Source organism: Ranitomeya variabilis, chromosome 8 (genome assembly GCF_051348905.1).
Source record: "Ranitomeya variabilis isolate aRanVar5 chromosome 8, aRanVar5.hap1, whole genome shotgun sequence".
NCBI classification, from domain to species: Eukaryota; Metazoa; Chordata; class Amphibia; order Anura; family Dendrobatidae; genus Ranitomeya; species Ranitomeya variabilis.
The window spans coordinates 158573243-158589540 of NC_135239.1; the positions used below are offsets into that span (position 1 = coordinate 158573243).

The 16298-nt window shown below is 40.7% G+C and overlaps 1 protein-coding gene across 1 annotated transcript in view; it reads right to left on the reverse strand.

Annotated features, from left to right (window-relative positions):
• The window catches only part of NPTXR (neuronal pentraxin receptor), a 54163-nt gene extending 40031 nt beyond the window's left edge, over window positions 1–14132 (reverse strand). Inside the window, exon 1 of the mRNA XM_077277783.1 lies at window positions 13358–14132. Coding sequence (XP_077133898.1) covers window positions 13358–13918 — 561 coding nt within the window. The 5' untranslated portion in view covers window positions 13919–14132. The remainder of the gene's footprint in view (window positions 1–13357) is intronic.
• Between the last annotated feature and the right edge of the window lie 2166 nt (window positions 14133–16298).

Here is a 16298-nt window from a genome sequence, read left to right on the forward strand (position 1 = left end):
TAGGTTATGTTTTACCTAAGTGGTGAAAAAAAATTCCAAACTTTGCAAAAAAAAAAAAAAAAAAAATTGCGCCATTTTCCGATACTCGTAGCGTCTCCATTTTTCGTTATCTGGGGTCAGGTGAGGGCTTATTTTTTGTGTGCTGAGCTGGCGTTTTTAATGATACCATTTTGGTGCAGATACGTTCTTTTGATCGCCCGTTATTGCATTTTAATGCAATGTCGCGGCGACCAAAAAAACGTATTTCTGGCGTTTCGATTTTTTTTCTCATTACGCCATTTAGCGATCAGGTTAATGCTTTTTTTTATTGATAGATCGGGCGATTCTGAATGCGGCGATACCAAATATGTGTAGGTTTGATTTTTTTTTTATTGATTTATTTTGATTGGGGCGAAAGGGGGGTGATTTAAACTTTTATGTTTTTTTTATTTTTTTCACATTTTTAAAAACTTTTTTTTTTCACTTTTGCCATGCTTCAATAGCCTCCATGGGAGGCTAGAAGCAGGCACAGCCCGATCGGCTCTGCTACATAACAGCGATCATCAGATCGCTGTTATGTAGCAGAAATACAGGTGTGCTGTGAGCGCCGACCACAGGGTGGCGCTCACAGCCACCGGCGATCAGTAACCATAGAGGTCTCAAGGACCTCTATGGTTACCATTCAGAAGCATCGCCGACCCCCGATCATGTGACGGGGGTCGGCGATGACGTCATATCCGGCCGCCCGGCCGGATGCGGTAGTTAAATGCCGCTGTCTGCGATTGACAGCGGCATTTAACTAGTTAATAGGCGCGGGCAGATCGCGATTCTGCCCGCGCCTATTGCGGGCACATGTCAGCTGTTCAAAACAGCTGACATGTCCCGGCTTTGATGCGGGCTCACCGCGGAGCCCTGCATCAAAGCAGGGGAGCTGACCTCGGACGGTATAGTACGTCCGAGGTCAGTAAGGGGTTAATCACAGCAAGATCCTACCCATATAAATGTAGGCCATCAGCCCAGGAGAGGAAACACATTAGGGCAGGGTCCCAGCAAAGAAGATCACCTTGTCGTTGGCTCCTGGGTATATATGAATTGGCCAAGTTATGTGCTAGGTATGTTCATTCTTTCTTATTTTTTAGAGTAGTAATGCAATTCTAATTTCATATATTTCATGTTTGCATGCTATAGCGCTACAGAGTGCTTCTTTATTTGTTGGATATGTATGGAGATGAATACTTAGAATACACCTGTTTTGTTTGGAAGTGATGGTCAGTCTTTTGATATTTGTATACACAGAGTGCATCTTTATTTGTTGGTTATGTATGAAGATGGCTAATTTTAGTATGCACCTGTTTAGACCAGTATTCTGTTTGGAAGTGACGCACAGTCTTTTGATATTTGCAGGTTCTCTGACTGAGCATTCCACCCATCAGCCCATGGTAGTTTTAATCACAGCAAGATCCTACCTACCCATATAAATGTAGGCCATCAGCCCAGGAGAGGATTCACAGTAGGGTAGGTTCCCAGCAAAGAAGATCACCTTGTCGTTGGCTGCTGGGTATATATGAATTGGCCAATTTATGTACTATCTTCATTTTTTCCTATTTTCTAGACCAATAATGTAATTGAAATTTGATATATTTCATATTTACATGCTATAGCGTTACAGAGTGCAGCTTTAATTGTTAGCTCTGTGCAAATCATGATGAATTACTCTGTGCTGATAAATAAATCTATAAATCAATAAATCTGTTTGAAGCCTGTACACAAATCATCCATAAAATACATAAAAATTAAACATTTGCTCCCTTCTCCAAAGAGAAGCATGAACTAGTGTATCCATGCAAGACAAACAGATAAATGTTATAAAAAAGCACTATTTCATACGGTATTACATTTTCATGTATCAGATGGTTAATAAACCCTTGCTATTACAGTCAAGGAAAGGAGTTTCTTTTTTTATTTCTTTGAAAACAGGGGCTCTAAGTCTTCTAGATGGTCTTCCCTATACGTTAAGTGTTTGGCATTCTGCAGTCCTGGACCTTTATGTGGACATATAAGGTCTATTCATAAATACTCCAACTCACACTAATGAGACAGAAAGGCACCACAAGGCTGGCAGCTCCGCCGAGCTTTACACACCAGTGATAAACCACACACAGGAACGCAGTGACTGGTGACTCCAGCGATGCCTAATTATTGAACGAAGAAGAAGGCCGAGAGGAGAGGAGATGTAGAGCGTAAATACATCAGAGGAAATCTCTGGGAATTATTGTGTAAGCATAGACTAGCCCCTTATAGTGTGTGCAGGAAGGATGGTAAGATAATACGTACATAGAAATATATACTGTATATATATGTGTTACAAAAAATAATTGGAACACTTAAACAATAGAATGTAACTCCAAGTCAATCACACTTCAACGCTCACATTTCAACATTAACACCCTGTGCTCTTCATGGATGAGAGCAAGTTCACACTGAGCACGGGACAGACATGACAGTCTGGAGACGACATGGAGAATGTTCTGCAACATCCTTCAGCATGACCAGTTTGGCAGTGGGTCAGTAATAGTGTGGGGAGTCATTCCTTTGGAGAGCTGCACAGCCCTCCATGTGCTCGCCAGAAGTACCCTTGCTGCCATTAGGTAATGGAATGACATCCTCAGACCCATTGTGAGACCAGATGCATGGTGCGGGTGGCCTTGGGTTCCTTCTGATGCATGACAATGCTATGTCTCATGTGGCTGAAGTGTGTCAGTAGTTCCTGCATGATGAAGGCATTGATGCTATGGACTGTTCCGCCCATTCCCCAGACCTGAATCCAATCGAGCACATTTGGGACATCGTGTCTTGTTCCATCCTCCAACGCCACGTTGCACCACAGACTGTCCAGGAATTGACTGATGCTTTAGTTCAGGTTTGGGAGGTGATCCCTCAGGAGAAGATCCGGGCGCTCAGGCACGTGGAGGCCACACACACCTCTGAGCATCATTTCCTTGTCTTGAGGCATTTCCACTGAAGTTGGATCAGCCTGCAATTTTATTTTCGACATCCAGACCTTCATGAAATATTAATTTTGATTTACATTGATCATTTTTATGGTTTATTGTTCTCAACGCATTCCACTAAGTAATGAATAAAGATTTGCAACTGTAATATCTCATTCAGTGATGTCTAGGATGTGGTATTTTAGTGTTCCTTTTATTTTTTTTGAGCAGTATATATGTATATATATGCTCCTTTTCTAATCTTTTATTCAAACTTTGCTTTTGCATGCTTTGCATAAATCATTTAGATAACACTATTCATGATCTGCCTGTATTGTCTTCTGAATTTATATACTGCTGATCTTCTGTAATATTCATTAGGTGTTCTGATTTGCCATTCTCCTGCTATCAAAAATACATAATTTACCATCACTGGCATGTGGGAAAAGTATTACATACATTGCATACTAACAATGATCATGAAGCACCACAATAGGGAGTGAAAGGCCAGCATTCCTGTCGGAGCCCTTGTGCCATACACGACACAAAAGCCTTACAGCCGCTACTATCATACATACACGGTATTTTGGACTATAGCATGCACCTTACTATAAGATGTTTTCACGCTTCAGACAGCAGAAAATAGGAAAAATATATTTACAGCAAATTAAAACCTCTCTAGTTTTATGAGGAAATAAAGGGGTTAAAATCACTAATTTTAATGCAATATGGCAGAATAAGGAGGTAATAGATCTATAGTGTTTCCCAGCAGCATGTGAATTATATACACATAGTTTTTCAGTAGGCACAATAAGTACACTCTCTGTAGTGCACCCCTACACAACACTGCTGCCTGCACGGCACAAGAACTCTTAGCTTTGCTGTATGTACGTACACACAGCTCTGCTACACACATCTTTGCTACATGTGCACACAAAGCTCTGCTATATACACACAGTGTTCTACACACACACACCTATGTATGCTACATCGATACACACAGCTCTGCTACATTGACACACGATTCTGCTACATCAATTTTACACAGCTGTGCTACATCAACACACATTTCTGCGGCATCAATACACACACACCCTGCTATATGAACACACATCTCTCATGCATGCTGCGTGTACATTCTCACCTTTGTCCCTTCCAGACATGTGACTTTCAGCTAGTCTGGACCAGCAGCATGTGAGCAGCTTTATCTTCATCTGCTGCCCATCACCGATCAGTCTCATCAGTGTGGGGCAGGAGGTGAGAAAGCTGTGCCAAGGCATGCCTTCTCCCATTGATCAGGAAGATGAAAAGAACTATAAGATGCACACTTTTTTAGCAACGTTTTATCGTATTAAATTGTGAGTCTTATTGTCCAAAAAATACTGTGTCTGAACTTTTGAGAAAACATGCCTGTATATGTGCACAGCTTATGACATATTGTGTAATTAGGCTTAATTCCATCTTGTTCCTACAATGCGGTCACATGGGCCAACCCACAGCCATTAAGACCCAAATGTCAGTCAGAGGTTATTTAATAACCTGTGCACTTCCATGTGCACAGAACGATTGTTAAAGAGTAATTTTTATTTCATAAATCAATAGTACACATGAAAATAAGCAACTTTGTAATAGATCTTATCAGAGAAATCTGCTTCTTTCTCTGCCAGAATTGATCAGTCATTATCAAAATTCTTAATTCTATGGTAAAATCTGTCTTCAGTAGTGTTGAGCGATACCTTCCGATATTCGAAAGTATCGGTATCGGATTGGATCGGTCGATACCGGCAAAATATCGGATCTCGCCGATACCGATACCCGATACCAATACAAGTCAATGGGACACAAATATCGGAAGGTATCCTGGATGGTTCCCAGGGTCTGAAGGAGAGGAAACTCTCCTTCAGGCCCTGGGATCCATATTCATGTAAAAAATAAAGAATAAAAATAAAAAATATGGATATACTCACCCCTCCGGCGGACCCTGGACGTTAGCGGTGTAACCGGCAGCCTCCGTTCCTAAGAACGCAGAGTGAAGGACCTTCGATGACGTCGCGGCTTGTGATTGGTCGCGTGACCGCTCATGTGACCGCTCACGCGACCAATCACAAGCCGCGACGTCATCGCAGGTCCTACACTCACTGCATTCTTAGGAACGGAGGCTGCCGGTTACACCGCTAAGGTCCAGGGTCCGCCGGAGGTGTGAGTATATCCATATTTTTTATTTTTATTCTTTATTTTTTACATGAATATGGATCCCAGGGCCTGAAGGAGAGTCTCCTCTCCTCCAGACCCTGGGAACCATACACTGGGAACTTCCGATTCCGATTTCCGATATCACAAAAATATCGGAACTCAGTATCGGAATTCCGATACAGCGAATTCCGGCCGATACCCGATACTTGCAGTATCGGAATGCTCAACACTAGTCTTCAGTGAAGACAAACTGTTGCATTACTGAGATAGAAGATGGCGGATGCTACTGATGGGATTCTATGTAGATAGGATGAGGGAGGAGCTAAAGGCAGAGCTCCTCCCACCTCCTATCCCACCTATCTAGATAGAATCCCACCAGAAGCAGCTGTCATCTTCTATCTCAGTAATGGGACTGTCGGTCTTCACTGAATACAGATTTTACCTCACAATCGAACATTTTGGTAATGACTGATGAATTCTGGCAAAGAAAGAAGCAGATTTCTCTGATAAGATATATTACAAAGTTGCTTATTTTCATGTGTACTATTGATTTATGAAATAACAATTAAAATGACGGATACTCTTTAACCCCTTTCTGACCTCGGACGGGATAGTACGTCTGAGGTTGGATCCCCTGCTTTGATGTGGGCTCCGGCGGTGAGCGCGCATCAAAGCCGGGACATGTCAGCTGTTTTGTACAGCTGACATATGTCCGCAATAGCGGCGGCTGATTCACCCACCGCTATAAACTAGTTAAATACCGTTGTCAAACACTGACAGCGGCATTTAACTAGCGCTTCCAGCCATCGGGCCGGAAATGAGCACATCGCCGACCCCCGTCACATCAGTTACGTGTCGGCATGACAACAAGAGGTCTACTGAAGACACCTATGGTTGTTGATGCTGGATTGCTGTGAGCGCCACCCTGTGGTCGGCACTCATTGCAATGCAGCAATTCTACTACATAGGAGCGATCTGAGCATCGCCTCTATGTAGCTGAGCCGATCGAGTTGTGCCAGCTTCTAGCCTCCCATGGAGACTATTGAGGCATGGCAAAAGTAAAAAAAAATGTTTTAAACAATATAAAAAAATAAGAAAAATATAAAATTTTAAATCACCCCCCCCTTTCGCTCCATTCAAAATAAAACAATAAAAAAATTAAATATACACATATTTGGTATCGCCGTGTTCAGAATCCCCTGATCTATCAATAAAAAAAAGATTAACCTGATTGCTAAACGATGTAGCGAGAAAGAAATTTGAAACGCCAGAATTACTTTTTTTGGGCGCCGCGACATTGCAGTAAAATGCAATAACGGGCGATCAAAAGAACGTATCTGCACTAAAATGGTATCATTAAAAATGCCAGCTCGGCACACAAAAAATTAGCCCTCACTCAACCCCAGATCACAAAAAATGGAGACGCTACGGGTATCGGAAAATTGCGCATTATTTTTTTTTTTTAGCTAGCAAAGTTTGGAATTTGTTTTTACCACTTAGATAAAAAATAACCTAGACATGTTTGGTGTCTATGAACTCGTAATGACCTGGAGAATCAAACTGGCAGGTCAGGTTTAGCATTTAGTGAACAAACAAAAAACAAGTGTGGGATTGCACTTTTTATTGCTATTTCACTGCACTTGGATTTTTTTTCCTGTTTTCTTGTACATGACATGCTAAAACCAATGATGTTGTTCAAAAACACAACTTGTCTCGCAAAAAATAAGTCCTCACATGGCCATATTGACAGAAAAATAAAAAAGTTAAGGCTCTGGGAAGGAGGGGAGCGAAAAACGAAAACGTAAAACCGAAAAAAGCTGGGGTCATGAAGGGGTTAATATGATCGCTGTGTGTGAACATTGAATATAATTTTTCTGAGCTGCACCCGTCCTGTTTAACAAGAGGAAATGATACTGCGTATGATGATTTTTAATCAAGCTTAAAGGGAACCTGTCACCCCGTTTTTTTCGGTATGAGATAAAAATACTGTTAAATAGGGCCTGAGCTGTGCATTACAATAGTGTAGTTTGTGGACCCCGATTCCCCACCTATGCTGCCGAAATACGTTACCAAAGTAGTCGTTTTCGCCTGTCAATCAGGCTGGTCAGGTCAGATGGGCGTGGTGTCTTCCCCCAGATATTGCGTAGTTTTCCGTTGGTGGCGTAGTGGTGTGCGCATGTCCAAGGTCCCGAATCCTGCACAGGGGTGTGAAAATAGCAGCGATGTCCGTTATTCCATTGGTGGTCGGTGGGCGCGGCCATCTTGCTTTGACCGCGCGTGCGCAGAAGCGGCGCTCTGCTGGCCGCGGCTTCAGGAAAATGGCCGCCGCGATAGCCATCTGCGCACGCGCGGATGCCCGCGGCCATTTTCCTGAAGCCGCGGCCAGCAGAGCGCCGCTTCTGCGCATGCGCGGTCAAAGCAAGATGGCCGCGCCCACCGACCACCAATGGAATAACGGACATCGCTGCTATTTTCACACCCTTGTGCAGGATTCGGGACCTTGGACATGCGCACACCACTACGCCACCAACGGAAAACTACGCAATATCTGGGGGAAGACACCACGCCCATCTGACCTGACCAGCCTGATTGACAGGCGAAAACGACTACTTTGGTAACGTATTTCGGCAGCATAGGTGGGGAATCGGGGTCCACAAACTACACTATTGTAATGCACAGCTCAGGCCATATTTAACAGTATTTTTATCTCATACCGAAAAAAACGGGGTGATAGGTTCCCTTTAAAAAACGTCTCCCTTGATGAACAAGCGTTTTGCTCATTCGTTGGGTGATTGTCAGACTATTTAAATGATTCTTCCGAAACACGCATTCCCGATGACTGGTCAGTGGAAACATACCCTAAATATAAGTGTTTAGTACTTTGCCTCTCATTGGAATTCCTTTCTGGCTTTGGCTCAAAAACAGCATTAAACTTTGCCAAGAATCTCCCCTTATTGGTAATTGATTACGCAAATCTGTGGCTGTGTATGTTATATGTTATACGACTGTACAATCAGCAGCTCACTTACCGTACATACTGTTATTGATGGAAAGACTACTGTTTGCATGGGAAGCAATAAAATAAAAATCAGTGGGGAATCCATGAAACTCATTATCAACCGATACAACACAGCCTTCTGCAGTCTGCAATGTTTGCCTGCAATATGGGCTATACAGTGGTGTAAGCAATCTATACGTTACTAATGCACTGCTATAAAAATGGTTGCTCTAGGGGCGATCATAGTATATTACCAACAATTTACTAAACTTTTAATACACTGTAATATAACCATTAGAATACATGTATAGTAGGAAAACACCAACATTCTCCTGCATATTAATAAAAGCCAGAGGAAGTCATGTGTAAAGCTACAGAGAACAGCAGATGTTCGATATATTCCTCCACTGAACACAGTACGCTTGATATATTCCTCATTTGAACAGAGGAAGTTCAATATATTCTTTCATTTAATAGAGGGTGTTCGATATATTCCTCCATTGAACAGCGGGTGTTCGATATATTCCTCCATTGCACAGCGGGTGTTCGATATATTCCTCCATTTAATAGAAGATGTTCGATATATAACTCCATTGAACAGAGTACGCTCGATATAGTCCTTCATTGAACAGAAGGTGTTCAATATATTCCTCCATTGAATAGAGGGTGTTCAATATATTCCTCCATTGAATAGAGGGTGTTCAATATATTCCTCCATTGAGTAGAGGGTGTTCAATATATTCATCCATTGAAAAGAGGACATTTGATATATTCATCTATTGAACAGAGTATGTTCGATATATCACTCCATTTAATAGAAGTTGTTCGATATATTCCTCCATTGAATAGAGGGTGTGCAATATATTCCTCCATTGAATAGAGGGTGTTCAATATATTCCTCCATTGAATAGAGGGTGTTCAATATATTCCTCCATTGAATAGAGGGTGTTCAATATATTCCTCCATTGAGTAGAGGGTGTTCGATATATTCCTCCATTGAAAAGAGGACATTTGATATATTCATCTATTGAACAGAGTATGTTCGATATATCACTCCATTTAATAGAAGTTGTTCGATATATTCCTCCATTGAATAGAGGGTGTGCAATATATTCCTCCATTGAATAGAGGGTGTTCAATATATTCCTCCATTGAATAGAGGGTGTTCAATATATTCCTCCATTGAATAGAGGGTGTTCAATATATTCCTCCATTGAATAGAGGGTGTTCAATATATTCCTCCATTGAGTAGAGGGTGTTCGATATATTCCTCCATTGAAAAGAGGACATTTGATATATTCATCTATTGAACAAAGTATGTTCGATATATCACTCCATTTAATAGAAGTTGTTCGATATATTCCTCCATTGAATAGAGGGTGTGCAATATATTCCTCCATTGAAAAGAGGACGTTTGATATATTCCTCTTGAACAGAGGATGTTCGATATATTCCTCCATTTAATAGAGGTTGTTCGATATATTCCTCCATTGAGCAGAGGACTTTCGATATATCCCTCCATTGAACAGAGGGTTTTTGACGTATTCCTCCATTAAACATAGGACTTTGATATATTCCTCCCTTGAACAGAGGACATTCGATATATATTCCTCCATTGATCAGAGGATTTCGATATATTCCTCTATTGAACAGAGGAAGTTTGATATATTTCTCCATTGAACCGAGGACTTCAATACATTCCTCCATTGTACAGAGGGTGTTCAATATATCCCTCCATTCAACAGAGGAGGTTTGACATATTCTTCCATTGAACAGAGGATGTTTGATATATTCCTCTATTGAACAGAGTACGTTCGATATATCCCTCCATTTAATAGAGGGTGTTCGATAGATTCCTCCATTGAATAGAGGATGTTCGATATATTCCTCCGTTGTACAGAGGGTGTTCAATATATCCCTCGATTGAACAGAGGAGGTTTGACATATTCTTCCATTGAACAGAGGATGTTTGATATATTCCTTCATTGAACAGAGGGCATTCAATATATTCCTCCATTGAACAGAGGATTTTGATATTTTCCTCCATTGTACAGAGGGTATTTGATATATTCCTCCATTAAACATGGGACGTTCCATATATTCCTCATTGAGCAGAATACTTCGCTATACTCCAGTGTTGAACCAAGAAAGTTCAAAATATTCCTACACTGAACAGGGTACTTTGGATATATTCCTCCATTGAACAGAGGACGTTGGATATATTCCTCCATTGAACAGAGGACGTTGGATATATTCCTCCATTAAGCAGGAGACATTCAATATATTCCTGCACTGAACAGAGAACTTTCTATATAACCCTGAATTGAGCAGAAAACATTCGCTATATTCCTGCATTAAACAGAGGACTTTCGATATAATCATCCAATCAACACAGGATGCTTGATATATTCCTCCATTGTACAGAGGATCTTTGATATATTCCCTCATTGTGTTTCCAATCAACTAGAATCTCGGAGTTAAGTTTCAATGTATGATGGAAAATACTTTGCCACAGTCACAATCTCAGCAATTATTTCTATAGAAAGGTTTGATAATAATACTTTTGCATGTGGTAATAATTCTGCTATCTAAAATTTCTGTTTTTTGAAACATACATTACTCCAGGGTTTCATTAATTCCTCAGATTGTTGGAGACCATGTAATACAATATCTTGTGTTAGTGTAATGTGATTTTGACTAGTTGAAGCTGTCCTCTGATATGCTTACCGTATCATATACCAATCCGGTGGCCATGGTTGATAAATATTGTCAGCACCATTGGATCACCATAATATATGGCCGTGTTAGTGTTCATCACTATGTATACAAGATGATCTTGTTGAATGGAAGAACACCTTAATATTATCAACTATATGAGATATTCTTTGACAATGTGCTTACATCGGACTGCTGAGCAATGTTCATTGTCCACAGTACTATAAATGTTGAGAAATGAGAACCGCATGTTTCTCTCTGTTTTTCTCTCTGAATAGGTTATACAGTCTCTTCTTCATTTTTCTTAACGGCATATTAGAAAGATTCTGGTCAGCATCATTTCACTCAATTGATTCTCCAGGTTGTAATGAGTAGACTATTGGGTTCCTATGACAAAGGAAGTCTTCTCGGTAGGAAAATCAAAATTGAGGAGAGGTGCTAATGAGACGACATAGAGAGTGTGCTGGAGGGTGGCCGGAAAAGGATGTGCAATTCATTATATTGATTGAAGCATAATGCACAGAGGCCCAACAGATAATGCTGGCTAGGAATTGTTAGATGGGAGCCAACAGATACTAATACAATTGTACACTCTTAAGTATAAGGAAATAATACATTAGGTGAGAAGAGAAGCATCCAGTGAATATTAGATGGATGGCAGGAGAAAAGCATAATTTCTCTCTTTACATTTATCACATTATAATGTTTAACACAACGTCTATAATGCATCATTTCAGCAATGTTGTCTGATCAGATTATCTTTAATTGAGTCAGTCTGTCCATGTAATAAAATGAATTAGAAGACGGCTCCCCAAAAAGTCCAAATAATTGTAGATTGCTTTATGCATTCTTGCAACGTTTTTGCTCTGTCTAGACATATCTATCTATCTATCTATCTATCTATCTATCTATCTATCTATCTATCTATCTATCTATCTATCTATCTAATCTATCTATCTATCTATCTACGGTATGTATCTATTATCTATTTTCTATCTTTCTATCTATCTATCTATCTATCTATCTATCTATCTATCTATTATCTATCTATCTATCATCTATCTACAGTATCTATCTATCTATTATCTATCTACAGTATCTATCTATCTATTATCTATCTATCTACAGTATCTATCTATCTATCTATCTACGGTACCTATCTATTATCTATTTATCTATCTATTATCTATCTATTATCTATTATCTATCTATTATCTATCTATCTACAGTATCTATCTATCTACGGTACCTATCTATTATCTATTTATCTATCTATTATCTATCATCTATTATCTATCTATTATCTATCTATCTACAATATCTATCTACGGTACCTATCTATCTATCTATAGTATCTATCTCCGTCTATCTATATCATATCATATCCATCTATCCTATCAATCATATCTGTTGCATCTCCTTACACTGGTGTGGTTATTACATACTCTTCTCTCTGGCTTCTGAGGTTCTTTTTTTTCCTCTGTGATTGAGATCCCTTATTGTGTTTCATAAATTATCAGTGGATGTGTGGAATTATTTATCTTCCGACAAATATTTCTAGTAGTGGAGATGATAATTATATTTTAATTATATTCTGAATATATTTTTATGCAAATGGTACCACCAGAAATAAATACTAAATTAAATGAACATGTCTATTGCTGAAATTTCAAAATAGTATAGAGCTGATGGATAAGCGTTCACTGATGTCATCTATCATCTATCTTTCTATCTATCTCTAACTTTACCATATCTATCTCTATATATAATGACAAACTCAGACACTAAATTATCCCATTTAATGAGAACTCCATCCATGCTACATTATAATGAGAAGATACTACAGACAACTTAGTGATTATAGACGACAACCATTGCAAATAACACAATGTTGTGTATATTTTACAAGCACATATTTCCCCCTATAGCAAAGGACTCCATTGATAACATCGGTTTAAACAAGTTTCCGCCCAACTCAGGCCAATCACACAGTCATTGAGGATTTTTCGCAGTAGTGTTGTACAATGTGGAGGTGTAATAAGACAGGACTATGGGATCTGTATAAAATATACATACGACCTGTCAAAGCAAGTGAGAAGCTAGAATGGTCATATAATATGCAGAATGGCAGTGTGAGTCGCCTATTAGACATGTCAATATTTAGTGTAATATATCAATACAGTATTGTCACTATTGACTTATCTCGGCATGATGTGAATGGTTTATTATTAAGCACCTTATTATTATATTTAGGGCAGAAGAGGAGATGGAGACATTGTCCACAAATCAATAGATCTGTCTACATGGCCTTTGTGTCTTCCTGTCTAGCAGAATACTGAACATTTGTTATTCTATCAAGTATGTGGAGCAAACGTATTGCCATTTAGGAATAAAATGTCTCCTCTTTCAGGACTGTCTTGATATAGTATATTTCCATCTCATCCCTGTACATGTAGATGAATGTATATTTATTCCTTCTTACCTCTATCTTTTCTATTCGATCCTTCAGTGTCCTGACTGCCTCCTCCAGTTCCTGTACTGCTTGGGGGGGATCAAGAGGCAGGTCTCCCATGGCTCCTTCCTTGGCCCCCCATCCATCAGCTCCTTCCTGGTAGCCCTTATCCAGCCCATTCTCACAACGATTCAGCTTTCCAGTGAGCTCCCTGATTGCTTCTTGGTCAGTGAGGATCTGCTTTTTCTGCTGCAGCACTGTCTGCCTCAGCTGTTCTGCTGTGTTCTGCAAGGAGAGCACCTCTTCCCCTGCAGGTTGAGGGGAATCTCTCTGCACATCAGAGGGGCACTCCATGGCCAGAGGTGTACAAAGCAGCCTGCTGAAGCTTGGGCCACCCTGGGACTTGGAGCCGGAGAGCTCAAGGAAGGCATCCTTTGATCCATACAGTGTCTTAACACCATGGAGAGCTCCTAGGCTCTTCTCCATTGGAGCAGCTGGAGCAGACTCATTTTCAGCACCGAGGACAGGTCCCTTGGCTGCTGGGTGGACACTGGCAATAATGCATATGATGGCCCCAAGGAATGCAAGCATTCCTGCCACCAGTAATACAGCCAGAAACTTCAGGGTGACAGCTAAAGTGGGACCCCTGTGCAGAGAAAGAGACCAACACCTCCTGAGTTAAAAGAGCTGTGTGTGTAAGAAAAGGAGCCCTTAGTCTGGCTGCAGAGGATCTGTCTAAGCAGATGGATGAGGAGCAAGCCCTACTCTCTCTGGTGCACAGTCGTTGCTTGGTCTCTGACTTAGGAAGGGAGGAGAAGCTTGGACGTCATTGCTCCCTCCTCCTCCTCTTCATTTTTTATTCCCCCTGTGAGTAAGCACTGCTCCATTTAACTCTTCGCTCTTCGGTATACTACCATTTGGACAAATTAATACAAAGCCTGGCAGATCCTTGTTGCCCAGAAAAAATTTCAGTTTGTATCCCATTTCAAAAATTAGATGATACAATTGTGTACAATATACGTAGCCGAGTATATAAAACACTTCCTAATAGTAGAAGTAGTGTAACCGCCCGGCATGTGAATATATGCACGTTCATTAATAAAACGCACCATATTGAAAATATATACCCATTTTCTCAGATGCATCGACGTTATACAGCAGCACATTGTGCTCAGCCCTTAATGACATTTTTATGCCCAGTAGGAAAACTAATATTAAAGTGTGATATGCAGTTTGGGTAAAATATTTGCTTTTTATAAAGAAAACTACTAACATTTTCTGATTCTTTTAGTAAATGAAAATATTTTTATTTGTAACCAGTGACTACCCCGCCCTCCATACCAATCATAGATAAGTCATATCAGCCTTACAATTTTGTCGGGGAAATGTCAGACCTTACTCTACTCCCCCCTTTGGAAACAAACGCACACTCTTCCAATTTGAGAGTGGGTTGGTGATAGTTAACAGCCATAAGAGTGTTTAGGCTAACAGTTATCTAAGATGTAAGGGAACCTTTAGATTCCAGGCTGATTTTATCTCTGCCGGTTCACGGTGCAAACCGATAAGGAAAGCAAGACATTTATATTTTGGCCAATATAATTATTACACAGTGGATAGCCTACAGGTTGTACCATTCACAACTCCCATCCCCTTGTATGTTTTTTAATGTACTTAATCTATTTTATCTGTCAAAAAGCCTGGATTTACTCTATGTGACTGCAACACACACAACACACACAGTGCACACTGTTAGGATTCTCTGGTGGCTGGAGTGGGCGCTCATGTGCCCACAAATATGTGATATGCATACTCCTAGCCACAATTTAAATAGACATGGGACCTCATTCAATAAAAGTGAATTGATTAAGACCACGCAAGTCTAGTCAGAATGTGTCCGGAAGAATGGATATGCACATGACCGCTTGGTCTCTCTGCTGCCAATGGAGAATCGTGACAGTGCATGCGATGTGAGAATTTGCAAGTCTGGAGTCACTTAGAGCAACAGCAGACTTTTGTGCCAAACCTGGACAACCCCTCTTAAGCTTTTTAATGCAAAGACAACCAAAAAAATGATATCAACATGTATGGTTATGGATAAGCAAATGGTAACCGGAGGTTAGAAACATCCTATTTAATAACACACTCCATAGTTGGAATTTTTATGTGCTTAAGAATTACAAAAGGTCCCAAATTATTCCTTTTTACGGAAGAAGCCAGTAAGTGTTGATAAACATATGGTGGTATTAGAAGAAACAATGATTTTTTAAAAACTGGTCCAAAAATTATCCCTTTTTGGGGTGTAGCAACTGAAATGTCCGAGGTAGTGGAATGACCGTGCCATGGACTGAGAAGAGCTTTTTGAGGTGTGACTAGGCAAACACCTGACTTTTCGCTAGAGCCCCTGAAGGTGTGTTTAGACTTAGCTCCATATGGATGCCAGGTGCTACTCCAGGTTGGACCTAGAACACATGGCAGAGCTGACCCCCCAAAGGGGCAGGAAACTGGAATGGCCAGAAATGGGAAGGCTTGGCTGGTACAGGAAGGCTCAGCAGGTATACTGGAAGGCAAGGCAGGTGCTGGCAGGGGAAAGGCTGATGTACAACTAGGCATGGCAGGTGCAGGCAGGTATGGCTGGTGTAGGGGCTGACATCGCAAGTATACAGGCAGGCATGGCAGGTACTGACAGGTACAACTGGTATACTAGAACAGGTGCCCTGAGAACTAGCAAGCATGCAAATAAGCAGAAAAAAACACATATTGCTGTGGCAACTCCCAACAGGTGGAGGTGCCTTAAATAATAAGCGTCTCCCATCCATTGGCTGGTGACACATTAGGACAGTGTGCGCCAGTCATGCACAGACCCCAGGAGGCAGGTGCAGGAAGAGGAAGCGAGGGCCAAAGCAGTGAGTGAGTTGGCATCCCTGGCGGAGGAGAGGAGGATGGGAAGCATACAGGGACACCAACGCTACAG